We start from the raw sequence: 20,749 nt of genomic DNA, 5'->3' as shown, positions 1-20,749 counted from the left end.
TCTTTTGTTATAAATCACTGTACTCCTTTTACTTGTTGTAAATTGTTGTGCCTTTGCTATGTAAGAATGTAACTTTATTTAGTGCTTTCTGAGAGTGGCACCAGACTTTGGGAAGAACAACATTTTCAACACAAATAAGTCTTCTGGTTGACAAACCCTTATCAGAAAAGGGCCGTAAAATGTTAACTGGCCCTCTGGCCAGAAGATGATGTAAATCACCTAAGACTTGTGTATACAACTAGGTATGCAGAAAGAAAGCCTGGTTTTGATAAGAGTCAGGGCTGCTGATGCTGCATAATTTTATATTATCCATTGATGTCTATGTACAAAAAAAGGTATAAAAAGCCTTTACAACAATAGAGGTTGGGCCAGTCACTGGACTGGTTTCCTCTGTGTCTCTTGACTCTATTTTCTGGCTGAATTCCCATCTGGGGCATGGAAGCTCGCCATGTGTACTTACTTGCCCCAGCTTTTAAGTTCCGTGAGAGAGAGAGCCCATGGCAGGACACTCTCCGATATTCAAACGGGCACTGGTGGCCAAACGTAGATGGTGCAAACTTCTTGTCCTGAAGTTTTATTAGTGCTCCATGTAAATCAAGTTATTCAGCCTCTTTTCTTCACTAAATTTTCCTACTACACTATTTCTTCCTAATCTAATCTTATATTTCTAAATAAATAAGCTTTTCTCGCCTACACCATTCACCTTTCGAATTTCCTTGGATCCACCGGGGCTGGACCCCGGCACCTAGGATTCTCCAGGCAAGAACACTGGAGTGGGTTGCCATTTCCTTCTCCAATGCGTGAAAGTGAAACGTGAAAATGAGGTCGCTCAGTCGTGTCTGACTCTTAGCAACCCTGTGGAGTGCAGCCTACCAGGCTCCTCTGTCCATGGGATTTTCCAGGCAAGAGTACTGAAGTGGGATGCCATTGCGTTCTCCAGTTCTTTGGATGAAGGTCCCCCAATTCATGACATCACTTAACCTTACAACCTCTTTAAAGGCCCTGTCTCCAATGCAGTCACATTGGGAGTTAAGGGTTCAACATCTAAATTTTGAGGGAGGGACACCATTCTGTCCAGGACAGTACTTTTGACTTTAATCTGAGAATATCTGTGTAGTTTCCTTGGGAAGATCTAGAGGGAACCATGTTCCCCTGGGCTGAGATTTATACTGTTTTCACTTCACTTATTCTGATCCCATCGGGTTTTTTATTCCCTTCTGTCAGATGGTGACTGCAGCCATGAAATTAAAAGACGCTTACTCCTTGGAAGAAAAGTTAAGACCAATCTAGATAGTATATTCAAAAGCAGAGACATTACTTTGCCGACTAAGGTCCGTCTAGTCAAGGCTATGGTTTTTCCTGTGGTCATGTATGGATGTGAGAGTTGGACTGTGAAGAAGGCTGACCGCCAAAGAATTGATGCTTTTGAACTGTGGTGTTGGAGAAGACTCTTGAGAGTCCCTTGGACTGCAAGGAGATCCAACCAGTCCATTCTGAAGGAGATCAGCCCTGGGATTTCTTTGGAAGGAATGATGCTAAAACTGAAGCTCCAGTACTTTGACCACCTCATGCGAAGAGTTGACTCATTGGAAAAGACTCTGATGCTGGGAGGGATTGGGGGCAGGAGGAGAAGGGGACGACAGAGGATAAGATGGCTGGATGGCATCACGGATTTGATGGACGTGAGTTTGAGTGAACTCCAGGGGATGGTGATGGACAGGGAGGCCTGGCGTGCTGCGATTCATGGGGTCACAAAGAGTCGGACACGACTGAGTGACTGAACTGAACTGAACTGGAATACCTCAAACATTTCTGGTCCAAAGATGGGAATTTTCTAAAATGTGTGAAAAGTACAGTTGTTATCTCTTTCTACATGTGTGTGTAGGTGTGCATGAGTGTGTGTGGATAAGATCAAAGTGAGTGGTCTGATGAACATGTGAGTGAGGGCTGGCTTTTGTATATAACACACCATTTCCCTGACGGAGCCTCAACTCTCCCTGCTCTATCAGAGACCATGGTGAGATGGCGACATAACTCATAAGAAAGAAAAGGTTAAGTGGCCCCAAATGAGGCCATTAAGAAGATTCAGGCAAAGCTGTACCTAAGGATAAAGCAAGACAGTGAAGGAAACAGCTTGGATGAAGTTCCAAACACTAGGGGTTCTGTTCTGACATGGGTGCTCAGTACACAGACTCAGAGAAGACCTTCAGCTTCTCTTGTTCTTCATCTCTGATGCAGGAATAATAATAGTATCTGTCCTGTCTGCCCAACAGGAAATACAGCTATCACCATCAAGCCTGCAGGGCTCTATCAACTAAGTACCAAGTTAAGTTCTGTTTGTTGAACACTTAAAGCTTTAAACTACTAACATACGCATTAGAGTGTTAGTATCACTAAGATTGTTTGCAGCTTTACTTTTTGACCTTGAGCTGTGAGTAGAGAACTGCACACCAGTGAGCATGTGGCTCATATAAGGAAATATACTCCATTTCAGTTACCTTCCAAACATTCACTTAATGTGGTTTCCAACACATTGTGTGTGGTATTTAGAAGGCACTCAGGAAAACCACACTGCATTCTTTAATCCAAAAAATTTGTAAAATACAGACAAACATACATCTAGGTCACGTGAGGCCTACATAAATACTCAGTAAGGTCTATTCAATTATAAATTCTGGAAAGAATATAAAAATAGCAAAAGATGTGACTTTGGTATACCCTATCAGAGTTCATAGTCTAATTGTAGAGAGAGTTAATTTATTATAACATTAAAAAGAAAATAAAGTTATGAGGGAAGGGAAAAAAGAGACAGCAGCCTGCTGCATTTTGCCCCTGTTAATTTATGTCACGCAAATGTCATTCTTGCCATTAAAACTCATATACACTCAGTCCGAACACTATTCATGTGCAGACTGAAGAGTCAATTAATGCTTGCAGTTTCTCTCTACAACTTTGGTGATGGCCCCAAAAAGACTCATAAATAGGCCTGTGATGGACATTGAGAATGCCCTCCTTATGTATCTAATTCTTCATCTTGGTAACAACAAGTGAAGAGATCCATAAATGCAGCTTTAATTAACAGCAAGGTTGTGATGCTTAGAAAAAGACCGTGGGTTCTTTGAATCTGTTGGCCTTCTCACAAAGAATTTTGTTTTTCCCAGAGGGTCAACATTAATTAATGTCCTTACAATCTATTTAGCAGCCCATTGTCTCAGTGATGCCTAAACAAGTTGAGTGAGCTGCAGTGGTGTAGCCTGGGTGATATAATCAGGCCGCTTTGAAAAGAGCACTCAGTAAAAATAAACTGTCTCGCACAGTGATTAACAGGGAAGATAATAAAGTATTCTGTCCACATGATTACTTTTCCTTATCTGTGAATAACATGACATATACCATATTGCATAAAGAACCAGACGGAAGACTTTTCATGTGGTCTTTAATGAACTCACACTAGCTATAAAAGTTAAATAAAAATAATCATTAATATTCTTTAAATGTTACATTAGAAATGATCAATAGATCACTCATGTTTGTCTTTTGGGACAATGCATGGAAGTTTTCTCATGTCCATTGATTATACTTCTTTTTCTCTAAACTATTATATTGTATTATATTTCCTAGAGGAAATCAGTCCTGAATATTCATTGGAAGGACTTATGCTGAAACCGAAACTCCAATACTTTAGCCACCTGATGCAAAGAACTGACTCCTTGGAAAAGACCCTGATGCTGGGAAAGATTGAAGGCAGGAGGAAAAGGGGATGACAGAGGATAAGATGGTTGAATGGCATCACTGACTTGATGGACATGAATTTCAGCAAGCTGTGGGAGTCGATGATGGACAGGGAAGCCTGGCATCCTGCAGTCCATGGAGTTGCAAAGAGTTGAACACAACTGAGCAACTGAACTGAACTGATTATATTATATTGTATTATATATTATTATATTATATGTTAACTAGTGTCTGACTCTTTGCAACGCAATGAACTGTAGTCTATCAGGCTCCTCCATCCATGGGATTTTCCAGGAAAGAGTACTGGAATGGGTTGCCATTTCCTTCTCCAGGGGATCTTCCCAACTCAGGGATCGAACCCAGGTCTCCCGCATTGTAGGCAGACACTTTACCGTCTGAGCCACCAGGGAAGTCCCCTCTGGATCTTAGTAGCAAATAAATATCGGTTTATTTCTCTTAATTTCTCAAGGAAGAGAAACTAATATTTATCCTCAGAGACTATCAGAAAAGGCTAAAAGAAAAAAGTTCCATCTAAATGCGTATTGACTGTTGTGATGTTTGTTATACTGAAAATGTTAGGAAATAATTTAAGAATTTACCATTAGATAATTTTATAAATCATGATATATCCACAAGTAGAATACTATGATATAATTACAATTATGTTACTAAATGTACTGCATAAGATAAACTTGTTCACACTATGGTTTTTTTTTAATTATTGGATCAAGTAGAAACTTTATTTTTATTGGCCAATGTGTACATTAAGAAAGAATGACAGGACACACAGATATGAAGCTTAAAAGTATAAGCACTCTACTGGAATGACTAGAGTTTTCTTTTTTCTGCTTATTTAAAATGTTTTAGAAAAAATGTATTTTCAGTAATGTAAAATTCAAGAAAAGAATTCTTGAAGAAAAAATTTTAAATACTAAGGGTGAAATGCAATAGTTCAGGTTTGTTTAAGGAGTAAAACTTAAAAATATCCACCACATTTTCCACAAACACATTTAATTGTGCTGCTATCATGTATGCTAGCGTTTCTTTCAAGGTGTCATTCTTGGTTTCAATTATTCTTTTTGTTTTTGGATTTCTTTCTCCTCTCCTCTGCTCCAACTCTATCACCCGTCTACATAATTCATGTTAATAAACAGATGTATATCCTTTCTCATCTTCTTTTCACATTGTTATTCTATAAATATTTACATTCGGAGTTAAATGCATGCACAGATAAGAGGGTGTCAGTCATTGTTGTTTAGAAATATTAGATTACATCATATAATCATTTTGCATGTTATCTCACTCCTTTAAGAATATCTTTTGGAAATCCTTATAAGCCAACTGTATGGCACTGCACTCTTTTCAGTGGCCGCGTGATATTGTGCACTGTGGATTGAATCAATTACCTTGGCTATTCCTCTAGATTCTTGACAAGGGGCCATTTTGGCTCCTTGGTGGTAGTTGTCAATTTCTAAAGATATTTTGAGCTTTCAACACTGGAGAGAGGAGTGGTGCTGATATTAGCTGGGTAGAGGCCAGGGACACTGCCAAACATCACAGAGTGTACAGGGAAGCTCCACAGCAATTAATTAGATTGCCAAAACTCTCACCAGGCATACTCTGACTTCAGCGTGTTTGGCACTGGCTATTCCTCAGGCTAGTACACCCTCTCCTTAGGTCCCTACCTGTATCACTCTCTCTCACTTCTGTCAAGTCATTTTTCAAATGGCATTTTCTCAGTGCAGCCTATTTTGACCAGCATATTTAAATTACAACCCTCTCCCAATCCATCCACTAGCCTTCGGGAACCTACTTCCTCTATTCTTTCTTTCTCTAACTGACCATATGACTTTTTTACTTATATGTTTATTTACCATTGTTTCCCCCTTCTAGAATGCAAAGTCCACTGTGGTGATGATTTTTGTCTGTTTCATCCTCTTAATGTTTCCCCAGGCCCTAGAATGGTGCTTGGCATTTAATAAATGGATAAATAAATGAACAAGTGAATGATTAAATGATTCTATGAATGATGCATACTCATGTTGAAAGTGAAAGTCACTCAGTTGTATTTGACTCTTTGTGATCCCATGGACTGTAGTCCGCCAGGCTCCTCAATCCATGGAATTCTCCAGGCAAGAACACTGGAGTGAGTAGCCATTCCATTCTCCAGAGGATCTTCCCGACCCAAGGATGGAACACTGGTCTCTTGCATTGCATGAAGAATTTTTACCATCTGAACCACCAGGGAAGCCCCATGTTTATGTTACTTCCCATTTTTTCAACCTCAAACAATGTTGAAATAAATATCCTTACATACATATGCTTATGGTCTTTATATTTCTTTATAATGGTCTTTATATTTCTATATGGACAGAATACTTCCCAAAATGGAAAACTTCCCACAACCATGAATGAGTGTCTTTCCCCTCTTTCCCCAATTCCATCACTCAGCCATCTGTGAGTGGCTTCTGAAAAATCCCTTCCCATCTTATTAATTTGCATTTTTCTGATGAGTTGCAAACTTGAGCATCATTTAATATATTTGCTGATTATTTGAATTTGTTCATCTGTGAATTGGTTATGCAAATCTTCCCTGGTTGGTAAAACTGCCATTTCTAAGAAGTCTATAAGAGTTACCTACCTATGTACTTGCAATATATAAAGAAAAGAATTTTCAAATCTATTATATGCCTGTTGATTTTATTTATGAAATTTTTAGATCATAGTTATAATTTTATATCTTTAAATACGTGTGGTTTATTTATTTATTTATTTATTGTACCTTTTGGAAGGTAGATACTTCTTTAAATTGCACATAGCTTACCCTATGTTTTCTTGAAAGAATTTTATTATTTTGATTTATTACATTATATCATTAATCCATTTAGAATATATGGTTATATATGAAATATTCAGAAGAAAAACTAGAATTTCATTTAATTTCCTTCCAGGTGGATAACTAGCAATGCCAGCATCACACTAAATAATACATCTTTTTCCCAGTGAATTAACCTTTGTTATACACTAAACTCTTCTAATTATTTACCCAAGTGCCTTAATTCTCTATCCTGTTCCATTACCCTATCAGCTGATATATACTAATCTCATCTGTTTTTTAAGGAAATAAAAACTTGATGAAAGGCAGAGGAAATACAACTTGACAGGTCAAAAGGAATAGAAACATTCAACCTGAAACTGAATTAGGAAACAGCTTTAAACAAAAATGCACATCCAAGCTGTAATTGAAATCATGATATTTTCAATCTGTCTGGAATATATAAATAATAAAAGTAATGTTCTCATTTATTGGACATAAAATGGATGAGCCAATCTTAAATACCCTTTCTATGAAAAATTATTTTAATTCCATGCAATCTTGTTCTTTTTCATTGAGCCTATGCTTCAATTATTTTGGGGAATGCTGTATTAATTAGAGTTCTTCAGAGAAACATAGCCAATAGGGTATGTGTAAACATAGCAAGGCATTTATTAAGGGAACTGGCTCATGTAATTATGGAGGCTGGCAAGCCCCATATTTGCAGAAAGAAAGCCAACAGGGCAGTGAAAGTCCAAAGGCAATCTGTTGGTGAGTTATCTTTTGCTCAGAGAGGCTGGTCTTTTTTGTTCTATTCAGGTGTTCAACTGATTGGGTGAGGCCCACCCACTATATGGCATGTAATCTGCTCCAAGTTTACCAATTTAAATGTTAACCTCATCCCAAAACACACCCCAAGATGATACATAAAATTAATCATCACAATATTTAAGATGATTTTTTTTATCTCAAAGAAAAGTTAGATTTTATCCCTAAGAATAGTTTTGTCCCTAAGAAAATTTATCACTGAAAAAAGTTATTTTTAATTCCTAAGAAAGTTTGACTCCTAAGAAGAGAAAAGTGTTAAGCATCAGGTAAAATTTCAGGTTAAAAGCAAACAAGAATACAAGTTTACTTCTGCTCTGACTCTATTACTTGTAAAACCATTTCAGATCACCTTACTCTCAAACCACCAGCAGGAAGCAAAGCTTGTTCAGGGTTCACTGATGCTCATTCCGTCTATCATCGCTTCACTTCAGAGGGCCTGGAATGAAACTGATGGCCAGCTAGCTATCACTGTGGTAGCATGCCAACTATATTCTTTTGTCTACTTCATGCATTAATCCAAACATCCCCTACTTGTCCCTGCCCCAATTAAGAAATTTTAAGGTCATCTTTATTGTTGCTATTTAGTTGCTAATTCGTGTCTGACTCTTTTTGCAATCCCATGGATTGTAGCCTACCAGGCTCCACTCTCCATGGGATTTCCCAGGCAAGAATACTGAAGTGGGTTGTCATTTCCTTCTCTAGGGGATCTTCAAAACCCAGGGACTGAACTCACATCTTCAGCATTGGTAGGTGGATTCTTTACCATTGAGCCACCAGAGAAGCCCTGGGCCTTTAGGGTACCATAAAAAAAATCTGAGTTTCTTAAAATATGAGTCATGGATCACTTTGTTGTAGCAATATCAATTCTAGGTCTGTTAAATAATTCAGGGGATAACCAAAAGGAACTAACTCTCTTTTCATAAAGGATACTGAGTTCTATCTCCACAAAGACACAAGGAAGGCACGCTGATGTTCACTCAAATAGTTAAAGCAGATTACCACCCAGTGGACTCTTTGGCCTGGCTCTCTCTCCTAGATTTACCTGGTGTGTGATCAGGGTCTGGACTCAATGCTTCTGTAGGAATTCTACTGCCAATGGCCCAATCCAAGTCATCTTGAGACTCTTGAGTAAGATGGCAAGCTGTGGTCCAGTTTTCTGAAGTTGTTTCAAAATTGCAGCTTCCTGCTGTGCCTGTATATTGGCCTAAGGAAACAAAAATATTAATGGCGTGTTCTAGAAATGTATGTCACACTTGATATTATACTTCATTTGGGATGGTTTAAAACTATTATGTGCATATTCTATTTAAAAATTTAAAGAATCATGGCATTTGTATTCATTGGAAATATCAGTTGTACACTGAAGCTTTTTTTATCACAGAATCTAGAAGTGCATGAATACTGTCATTTAGCCATTAAGGATTTACACGAATTGACTAGTAACATTTTAGATGATAGATAAAACTGTATCTATACATGAAGAATGAATATAACATTACGATAATGCTGATAATTCAGGTCAAATAATTAAATATTTCCAGTTGTCTGGATGATTAATTTAGTCCCTCTGTGCACTGTAGTGCTTGAACAGCAAGGGTCATTATAGAGGAAAAGTCAATAATTAATGAAAAGGTGCCTTTGGGAGAAGTAGTAAACAGTACATGACGCAAACCCTCTCTGCTACCATACCCATCATCCACATAAACATTTCAGAGCCAGTCATTAAATAATGAAAGAAGTTCTCTTCTAAAAGTGTTGATTGATAACTCATTAAAATATTAAGTTGTTCACAATGAGAAAAATTACTAGATAATAACTGATTGTCTACTAGTTAGTCATCTGTGAAAAGTGCCATCATAACACGCTGATATCTGCTTTCATTTTTCTTTAATTTTCTTTTTGCATAGCAGTTATTATTTTTGAGCATTCACTGTAAAAACTGTGTTACAGAGACAGAATGAATTATTGGATGGTTTAATCAGTATGAATCAACTGAGATTGTCATTGACTTTTTTTTTCTTTTTTGAAAGATGAAGTTTGTATTATTTTAACACTTCTTCTCCAGGTGGTTTCTCGTTCCAAACTTTTTCTTAACATAAAACTATTATGAGCATGTATAGACACATTGTCACAGGACAACTTGCTGTTAAAATGGATGCCAAACATTAGGTATTCAAAGCTTTACTATTTTTATAGAAAACTTTCTGAATCTCTGACAGTATTTTCATAAAATATTGGCCTTTTACTTCTCTGGCATGATTGCATCTTATTTCTATAAACTAGAATCATTTTTAATTATGTACATTTCTTTCATTCATTCTCCATGACTTATGATCCATTGATTTTTACATGTTTATTTATGGGCTCTGTATATCCTTTTTATGTTTACATGCCAGGATTATGTGATATAGATAGATATATATCATACTTATGCAATATGGATAAAAGTGAGGAACAGTTTCTCCAAGTGTTTAGCTAACCAACTGCAAACATCCAGAATCGTCCAAGGTTACAGAAAAGACAGCCATTGTGTGTTTATTAAAATGAAGTCACATACAAGTTCTACTGTATTTCTGTAACATAATTATTCTACATCCTTTTTTTATTCTCTGTGATCACCTTTGCCCTAATTCTTGTACTCTATTTAATATTAAACTTCATATTTGACACTCAAGATATCTACCCGATCAGGATTCATTCTGTTACATTTCAGCCTCTCTAACTCAAATTATGTCACTTTTGTTTTCCCCTTTTCTGGGGCTAATCTTGCTAATCAATTGCTTATCAAGCACTGCTATTAGCATTCCAAGGCTTCATTTATTTCAAAGTTACACAAAGTTTCCACATCTTTCAAACACACATTCTCTACTAATTCCTTTCTCACCTTGCAGAGGTAGCTAGGGTGCCCCTCATGTTAAAAAAAAAAAAAAACTACATAAAATTTAAAAGTCTCATTCTGTATACCTTCATTCATTCTTTCTCATGGCTTTCATACTCTTGTGCAAATGATCTACGAATCCACAGACACAATAAAATGCAGCTGTTTTTCTACAAATGTTTGTTGAATATTCTACTTGGAATATGCAATTGTCATCTCAAAGCCAACAATCCTAAAATGAACTCATCATCGATCCCAACAAATGGGTTCTTCTCTGAGATTGATTTATATCATAGCATGAATATTCTCTTTCTAAAGATTCAAACTTTGAAGTTATCTTTTGATTTTGCATTCTTATTTACGTATCTAATCTACCAACATCTGTATAATCTCCCTTCAAGAATTTGTTTAATTCACTCCTTTTTTGCAGCCCCATAGTCCCTGTTCTAGTTCCATTGGTTTAAGCTGCTGAGTTAAGAAGCCTCTTGCCTTACTGTAACCTTCATGCTATCAACCTTATAAACTCAAACTCCATCAATCATCTTTCAGACTTCCCTTCTGTTATTTCCCTTGCTCAAAATATTCAGGTGTTCACATTATTTGAAAATGCCCTCAAGACTTCTAGTCCTGAGTACAATAACCTTTCTGTTGATGTAATTTTTTTAAGGCTGAAATCTGTCTTGTCTTCAAACTGTCTCTACAAAATTTTTCAGTAAATTATCTCTTAAATAAAATTGACATTTTTTTCAACTTTCATGTTAAACTACTCTTGTTTTTTGCATACTCTCTCTAGCAATTGGATGCTACTTGTCAGTCCTTCCTTTTCTCTCTGGTCCAGGACATAACTGCAGTTTTATTAACAGGGAAGAACTGAAGTTTTATGAAGAGTGTCTGAAGAGTCAAACAGCTGCTATCATAGCTCCAGCGGTGCCTCACAGTTTATCTAAGCAATCATGATGTAATGTTCAAATTTCCCTTGTCTTCACTGGTTTAAGGCAGTCTTGAGATATATTTCTGACAATGAGACTTACTAGGAAAAAGACAACTAGGAAAATATTTCTTTATTCTTAAAAACAAGTCAAAAGGAAGAAAATCTATCTGTTCTTTCTCAGGATATCATTGCAAAGATGTGTAAGGGGAGCTGACTTTATAAGACCGTTCATTATCTGAAGGAGGCAGAACTTAAAGAGTTATGGAGGGCAAACAGTTCTATACTTTTGACGACAGAAGTTACTAAATTAACCAACTCTAAATTGCTTTCGACTTCTTGTCATTTTAGAAAATACGTTTTTCTTATTGTCTGTATCAGAGATGCATTTAGTTTCAGGTACTGAAAGCCCAAATAATAGCGTAAATAGACAAGAATTCATTTATCTCAATTAACAATAGGTCAGGAAGGTGTCAGTATAAGGTTGGCATCCTGTTGTTGTTGTTCAGTCACTAAGTCACGTCTGACTCTTTGTGACCCCATGAACAGCAACACACTAGGCTGTCCTGCCCTTCACTTATCTCCCAGTGTTTGCTTAAACTCATGTCCATTGAATCAGTGATGCTATGTACCCATCTTATCCTCTGCTGCCCCCTTATCCTTTTGCCGTCTGTCTTTCCCAGGATCAAGGCCTTTTCCAATGAGTCAGCTCCTTGCATCAGGTGGCCGAAGAATTGGAGCACTGTGGTTGCAGTTCCAGTGAGCAGCGTGAAGCACACATCTTCCATCCTTCCTTACTGTCATCTTATCCTCATGTTCCTTCACGGTTGCAAGATGATGCTGTACTTCCCAGAGCCACAAATATTCATGGCATTGAAAGCAATGGGAAGAAGAAAGAAGAGAAAAGCTTTTTGCCCACTCTGTCACTTTTTTCTTTTTGAAAGTGATACTTGCCCCCAGTTGCCATGTATATCTCATGGGCCTCTAGTGGCTACAAAGAAGCTGCAGAAGATAGTATCTGTGGCTGGTTATAATGCTGCCCCAAGTAAAACTGGAATTCTGTTTTTTTAACAAAAACATGGATAAGCAAGCAGCAAAGATTGCTCTGCAGCCTAAACTTGACAAGTTTCAAATTTCTCTACAAGTGTATTAATTTACCTTCTTTGCTCCATTCCATCTAGCAAATGATAATTTTCCTTCAAAGTCCAACCTAGGTCTTATCTTTCTCTTTCCAGATCATGTCCGTTCTCAGGGGTGAGGGGTGTGTGGTGGTGGTGGGGGTGTTTTACAACAGTAATTTTAATTGCTACTATTTATTTAGCAACTTATTACTTCTTGGTTTTGCATCGTCACCCTAATTGTTATTTACCACTGCAGCCTGGTGTGCTACAGTCCATGGGGTTGCAGAGCCGAACACAGTGACTGAACAACAACCACCACTGAATTACTATAAACATTTCCATGTGATCAGGTATTATTATTAACTGCATTACATAAGCTATAATGATTCTACACTAATTATTGAATGATAGATGATATGAACAATTTGTAATATTTCTTGATGATTAATATGTATCAATATTTTTGACATGGCTACGGCTTTAGAAAAAATAATTTCCAAATTGTGAACTTTATCATGATTCCTTGAATTGATTCAAAGCATTACGAACACTCTTACACAACTGGCATTTTTCCATTGGTACAATATTCAGCCATATGGTTGCATGGTCAGTACAAACATTAATCAACTCACTTATATTAAACAGATGGCTCCATCATTAATTATTTTTAATTCTCACATCCACGTAGCCACCTTATTTTGCAACACCATAATATATAACATGGGCTTCCCTGGTGGTTCACTTGGTAAAGAGTCTGCTTGCAAGGTGGGAGAACCAGGTTCTATCCCTGGATCGGGAAGATCCCCTGAAGAAGGGTATGGCAACTCACTCAAGTATTCTTGCCTGGAGAAATTCATGGACAGAGGAGCCTGGTTGGCTACAGTCCTTGGGGTCACAAAGAGTCGGACACGACTAGAGTGACTAACACAACAATATACAACATAGGGCTATTAAATAATTTCTTCTCATTGTGACATGACTTCTTGGAAAGTTGCATTCAAAAGAATTTTGGAGAATCTGGGTACAGTGGGAAAGACTGTTGATAATGATGTTCATCACTGTAAAAGACAGGAGAGAAAGTAGCTGCCTCATTCTCTGCTTCCCTAGCCTAGAATATGAAGCACTCTTAATACCTGTTTCAAGTAATACCTTCCTTCCATGAAAAAAAAAAAAGGACATCTTTTCTAATGTAACTGTTTCTTTTAAAAAGAATTGCTCTCCTTTCCTATCAACTATGCATTTTTGCAGCAAGAGGTAGAGATGCAAAAGAAAGATTTATCTTTGCTCATAACCTACAGTCAACATTTAGTCATAAGGAATAGCTGCATTTATTGTCTGATGAGTATAAAGGACATGTAAATAAGGCATTCACAATGACTGACACATTGCAAGGGAATATAAAAACAATATTATGAAAGAAGCTAACATTAATCCTCAAAGACTGAACAAATATATCCTTTACATTATTTCATTTAATTCTCAAAGCACTCTGTATATTATATCTACTGCATAGATAAGAAAAGTGAGTCTCTAAGAATTTAAATAATTGCCCAAGAAATGATGTTCAAAGTAAAAATGAAGACTCCAGTTTAATAATTTCAAAGGTCAATTCTTTCCTTATTTCTTCAAAGGTCACTTTGAAAGTGTTCCATTATCCACAGTAGATTCTCTGCCTGCAGGAATCCAATGCTGATGTCTCTACTACATCCAAAAGATCAGCAATATAAAATATTGAGGGAGTCAATCTGAAGCATCAGTGTTAGTTGCTCAGTCATATCCGACTCTTTATGACCCCATGGACTGTAGCCTGCCAGGCTCCTCTGTCCAAGGAATTCTCCAGGCAAGAATACTGGAGTGAGTTGTCATACCCTTCTTAAGGGGATCTTCCCAACCTAGGGATTGAGCTCCTGTCTCCTGCACTGCAGGCAGATTCTTTACCATGTGAGCCACAGGGAAGCCTTTGCAGAATCAAAAAAGTCACCTGAATATCCCTGTGTGCTTCGCAATGTTCCTTTTGGATACGAACAAAATCTATCAAGATGTTTTAAGAAAAGTGACTATTCACTTCTCAATATATTGGTTTTAGCTTAATGAATTCAAATATTTCCCAGTGTTGTTCATCAAAGTCATGAGCAACACTAACAGATATGGGTATATAACGGACTTCAGTTTTTGAAAGTCAAAAATGCCTTTGTGTGTTTTACATCAGTACCTCAAATAGCTGTGGGAAAAATAAAAATCATGTAAGGTTCTCTGAGAAGAAAAATAAATAAAAAAAAAAAGAGAGAGAGAGAGCAGAGGCAGCATTCACACCTGAAAAACCAAAGGACTTGAAATTCTTTCTAATGTTTTAAAGTCTATTTTTATAGTTCGTCTAAAGATGTACACACACATACACATTATTCTTCATATATACTCCCCAAATAACTGGTGGTAACTTTATTCCTGAAAGTACCTGTTACATTTAAAGAAAATAACCAGGGATCCTTTTATTTACAAACTTTTTAAAAAGCAAATAACTTCATATTTTAATATATTTTCACCTCTAATTGTTTTTCCACAGTAGAAAGTCAATTTCTGATACCTAATACAATGTCTTATTCATTTTCATATACCCAATATGTGAACCATGAACTTCCAGATGTTCAAGCTAGTTTTAGAAAAGGCAGAGGAACCAGAAATCAAATTACCAACATCCGCTGGATCATTGGAAAAGCAGGAGAGTTCCAGAAAAACAACTATTTCTGCTTTATTGACTATGCTAAAGCCTTTGATTTTGGCATCATAGTAAACTGTGGATCACAGTAAACTATGGACAATTCTGAAAGAGATGGTAATACCAGACCACCTGACCTGCCTCTTGAGAAATCTGTATGCAGCTCAGGAAGCAACAATTAGAACTGGTTCCAAATAGGAAAAGGAGTATGTCAAGGCTGTATATTGTCACCCTGCTTATTTAACTTCAATGCAGAGTACATCATGAGAAATGCTGGGCTGGAAGAAGCACAAGCTGGAATCAAGATTGCTGGGAGAAATATCAATAACCTCAGATATGAAGATCATATCACCCTTTTGATAGAAAGCAAAGAAGAACTAAAGAGCCTCTTGATAAAAGTGAAAGAGGAGAGTGAGAAGGTTGGCTTAAAGCTCAACATTCAGAAAATTAAGGTCATGGCATCCGGTCCCATCACTTCATAGGAAACAGATTGGGAAACAGTGGAAACAGTGACTAACTTTATTTTTTTGGGCTCCAAAATCACTGCAGATGGTGACTGCAACCATGAAATTAAAAGACAATTGCTCCTTGGAAGAAAAGTTATGACCAACCTAGACAGCATATTAAAAAGCAGAGATATTACTTTGCCAACAAAGTAGCTGTCTAGTCAAGGCTATGGTTTTTCCAGCGGTCATGTATGGATGTGAGAGTTGGACTTTAAAGAAAGCTGAGTGCTGAATAATTGATGCTTTTGAACTGTGGTGTTGGAGAAGACTCTCGAGAGTCCCTTGGACTGCAAGGAGATCCAACCAGTCCATCCTAAAGAAGATCAGTCCTGAGTGTTCATTGGAAGGACTGATGTTGAAGCTGAAACTCCAATACTTTGGCCATCTGAAGTGAAGAACTGACTCATTGGAAAAGACCCTGATGCTGGAAAAGACTGAAAGCAGGAGGAAAAGGGAATGACAGAGGATGAGATGGTTGGATGGCATCACCAACTCAATGGACATGAGTTTGAGTAAAACTCCGGGAGTTGGTGACGGACAGGGAGGCCTGGCGTGCTGCAGTCCATGGGGTCACAAAGAGTCGGACACGACTGAAAAACTGAACTGAACTGAAGTGTTTAGAAGGCCAGTCCTAGTCCAATTTAGGAATAGGAATAAATGGAAGAGTTTAATTTTTATATAAACATTTTCAATATATGTATATGTTTACATGAGAGAAAGATAATTTACTATCTGTAATAAATTTTCTATATGCATGTAACAGCTGTCCCTCTTGTCACATTGGATTATGTATATCACTATCACCATATTTTTATTATTTTTCCTTTAGAACCTGCTTAAACTTTGGCAAGTTTTTAGTGTTTTTACTGGTGATTTACTCTACTTGTCATATCTTGTGGGGAAAATGGCAACTTCAGAATGTTTCAGAGCACTGTTTAAGAACTCCATTGAAATAAATTCCTTACAGTCAATGTAAAATATACATATGTGTATATATATTATATATATATTTGATTCACGTAAAAGAAGTTAAAAATAATGCTAGGAACTATTAGTTAATATATTATAAATTTCACTGGAGAAAAATATACATTATAGAGGAAACAATATTGTATAAAATTAAGATTATATATTGTAGTATTAGCAGTACAGTTCTAAAAAGTACCAACTATTTACACTTTTTTGAAGCAGATGGGGAAACAGTGGAAACAGTGGCAGACTTTATTTTTTTGGGCTCCAAAATCACTGCAGATGGTGACTGCAGCCATGAAATTAAAAGACACTTACTCCTTGGAAGAAAAGTTATGACCAACCTAGTTAGCATATTCAAAAGCAGAGACATTACTTTGCCAACAAAGGTCCGTCTAGTCAAGGCTATGGTTTTTCCAGAGGTCATGTATGGACGTGAGAGTTGGACTATGAAGAAGGCTGAGCACCAAGGAATTGATGCTTTTGAGCTGTGGTGTTGGAGAAGACTCTTGAGAGTCCCTTGGACTGCAAGGAGATCCAACCAGTCCATTCTGAAGGAAATCAGCCCTGGGATTTCTTTGGAAGGAATGATGCTAAAGCTGAAACTCCAGTACTTTGGCCACCTCATGCGAAGAGTTGACTCATTGGAAAAGACTCTGATGCTTGGAGGGATTGGGGGCAGGAGGAGAAGGGGATGACCTAGGATGAGATGGCTGGATGGCATCACGGACTCGATGGACGTGAGTCTGAGTGAACTCCAGGAGATGGTGATGGACAGGGAGGCCTGGCGTGCTGCAATTCATGGGGTAGCAAAGAGTCGGACATGACTGAGCAACTGAACTGAACTGAACTGAATCCTTACTTTAAAATGAAAAGATGGGGTGAATGTTAACAATAATATGCTAACTAAAATAAGCCAGTCACAAAAGGACAATCCTGTGATTCCACTTATATGAGGTACCTAGAGTCATCAAATGAATAGAAAAAATTAGACGGGTGGTGGTTGGGGGCTGAAAGTTAGGGAAAAGGAAGGGCTATTGCTTAATTCACATAGAGTTTTAGTTTTTCAAGATAAAAAAGTTCTGATTATAGGTGGTGATGTTGGCTGCACAACAATGCAAATATACTTACTGTCCCTGAACCGTAACATCAAAAGGCAAGAATAGTACATTTCATTGCACATATATTTTTACCACAATTAAAAAAAAATGATGGATGTAAAAAGGAGAAATGAACACTGCAGAAGCATTGTCACTCTACCATCCTGAAAACAATACTGAGCTAAAAATAAAAAACACTTAACCACGGCTTGAGTATTACTCCTTCCAGGTGCATGTGTGATGTTTTCCCACTGAGAAGTGGAGTCTATGCTCTTCCTCCCTTTGAATCTAGTCTTTGTTATCTGCATGACCATTAGGAAGAGTCAGGAGGGACATTCTGAAACTTCTAAGGTGAAATCATAAATACACTTGCTATTTTCCCACAGACTCTTGGAATGCTTGCTCTTGGAACATTCACATGTGTGAATGAAAAATGTTGCCTGCCATGTCAGTAAACAAAGGATGTTGTAATATCAGCCACTACCCCCTCCCGCATAGTGAGCCCTGAGGGAACTCAGGGTAGAAACAGCAGGATGCCTGCCATCAAGCCTTCAGGCACTGCAGCCACCGTAACAGTGTAGCCTGCGGGGACTCAGGATGGGAAAAACGATGGAAAAATCCATCTAGATAGCTGAGATGGATACCAAAAGAATGATTTCAGTGAGCCCATCTTGCATCTTCCCATACACAGAGAAGCACTAAGTTCCTTAAGATATCTGGTTTTCTTTAATTAACAGCAATCTTTTGATGTCTGGGCTACCTGGTCTTTGTTGCAAAATTTCTATATAATCTGGCTCTTTCTGGACCTCTTGGGAACACTCCCTCAGAGCTGTCTGAGAGGCTGTCTTGTAGGCTTGAGTCCTCCAAGCAGTAGTAGCAGTAGTAGCATTTAGTAGTAATAGTAGTAGTGGTGGTGTTAGTCACCCAGTTGTGTTCAACTCTGTGTGGCCCTATGGACTGTAGCCCGCCAGGCTCCTCCGTCCATGGGATTCTCCAATCAAGAATACCAGAGAGGGTTGCCATTTCCTTCTCCAGGGGATCTTTCTGACCCAGGGATAGAACCCTGGTCTCTCGCATTGCAGGCAGATTCTTTACCATCTGAGTCACCAGAGTTCTCCAAAGAAAACATAATTCTCAACTTTCATGTTAAGCATTCATTTTTTTCAGTCAATATATGGTAAAGGCCAACCCCATGAAAGATGTCTGACTAACCTGTGATAGTCCAAGCCATACCAATTGCCCTAGAGGTTGATTACATGCTGATCCATACAGAGAAGCCAAAGAGCACACACGTGCCAAATAAATAAGAGATACCACCATCTTGGAAGTGCTCCTCCAGGTCCAGATGTCCCAGTTCGAGCCATGTGGATCTGAGACAAACTGCCTCACTGATTCCTTCCTAAGTTACAGACCCACAAAACTGCAAACCAAATGAAAGTTGTTTGGACCACTAACTCTTAGGGTACTTTGTTACACAGCAAATGCTAATTGTAACAGGCAGCCTGTGTGCCATATGAATTCTAATCAGTAAGATATATGAAAAAAATTCTTTGGATTTAAGTATGTGCTCATGTTTTAAAATTACCTACTTGGCTTTATACATGACTTTAAAAATCATTTGAATTAAAGTTTGAATTTTAAAAAATGTGGCTCATGTATTCTTTTTCCACTGCAATGTAATTAATAAAATTAATCATTAAACTAGTATTTATTCAAGGTGCTCATTTTTTGCCTCATGTATAAAATCAGCCATTGGGTGGAGGGAGGAGTGAAAACAGTAATGAGAATTGATGAAGAAATGTAGACTGCTAGTTCAATTTCTGACAATTTGAATTCTGACTCTGCACACAGTTCTGTACAATGACATAATGGGAAATTTTTGTCACACGATTTGCTATAGATTTGCTGCAGTTTTTAGTATGGGGATGAAAAGGATGGTAGGGCTTCTACTTAAACATCTTCAGAGAGAAGTTGGAAAAATCGTTTGGCTATTCTAAGTCTACTCTAGTGCATGAAAAGAACATTTCTTTTCACTCACCAACGTCAATAAGTTACTCTACTAATAAAGTGAAACTCTGTGCTGAACTGGCAGCATTAGAACAGGCAAACACACTTACCACAGTGAGCTTCATCAGACCCATCAGAGCAGTCTGGTTTATAGTCACAGACAAGGTGGGATGCAATACACTTCTTGTTGTGGCACAAAAAATCAGTGGCCTCTGGGCAAATCTCAGAAGTCTCTCCCACTGGAGAAAAACAAAATAACAGTCACAAACATCATTTGGTAATAGTTTCATTATACTTCAATGCTCCCTTTAGTTGTTTTATAGATCCCACAGTATTAGATAAGTTCAAGATTTGAATCATTGCCCAAGATAGACTTTAGATGACTCCCCATCTCTCAGTCACATCTGGAACTGTTCAGCAAGTAACAGAAACTGCACTTTGAAAATACATTTTAAGCAATCAAGATCTGACCACTGTTTATTACATAAACCCAAACTCCCAGTCAAGGCATTAAAATCTTTTGATTTTTGGTTCCAGCTTAGTTTTCCAGGGGCAACTCTTCTCTGAAACACCTGCAGCTAAACTCTATCCTAGGACTGAGGGCTTCACTGAGATGACACTTGCTCTTTGTTTTGCCATGTCCTCATAAATATTTCTTCCTTTGCCTGTACTGGTCATTCCCTCTTTTGGTCCTGGTGGTCTGTTCAATCTTAAGACCCAAGGAAACAACTTTTTTCTCTACTCTGGTCTTACCTTCCCTTTGCCATCCGTGCCTCAGGTTGGACACTCCCTATTTCATGCTGCCTAAGAGCACTTTTATTTCTATATTAAATGCTTACCACCTTGTATAAGAGCTGTTTACACATCTCTTTGTCCTTACAGACTCCAAGCTCTTTTGACACAGGATTTTTGGGGCCTAATACAGCACTCAATATACAATTTGTGCTTTATAAATGTTAGTTATAATAATTGAAGGCATAATAGTATCATCTAAAGGTGACTTAGAAAAGCAGATTGATGGACTTCCCTGGTGGTCCAATGATTAAAAATTTGCTGGAAAATGCAAGGGACATGGGTTTGATCCCTGGTCTGGGGAAGATCCCACATAACATGGAACAACTAAGTCTGTGTGCCACAGATACTGAGTCC

The 20,749-nt window shown here is 37.7% G+C and overlaps 1 protein-coding gene across 1 annotated transcript in view; it reads right to left on the bottom strand.

Annotated features, from left to right (window-relative positions):
* MALRD1 (MAM and LDL receptor class A domain containing 1) overlaps positions 1–20,749 on the bottom strand; it is a 597,692-nt gene that overhangs the window by 184,745 nt on the left and 392,198 nt on the right. Inside the window, exons 30-31 of the mRNA XM_005687912.3 lie at positions 19,711–19,839; positions 8,418–8,579 (exon numbers count right to left, since the gene is read on the bottom strand). Coding sequence (XP_005687969.3) covers positions 8,418–8,579; positions 19,711–19,839 — 291 coding nt within the window. The remainder of the gene's footprint in view (positions 1–8,417; positions 8,580–19,710; positions 19,840–20,749) is intronic.

The sequence above is a fragment of the Capra hircus genome, chromosome 13, assembly GCF_001704415.2.
Source record: "Capra hircus breed San Clemente chromosome 13, ASM170441v1, whole genome shotgun sequence".
In the NCBI taxonomy this organism is placed as follows: Eukaryota; Metazoa; Chordata; class Mammalia; order Artiodactyla; family Bovidae; genus Capra; species Capra hircus.
The sequence above is the reverse complement of the archived record's forward strand: the minus strand, read 5'-3'. Positions and strand labels throughout refer to the sequence as shown.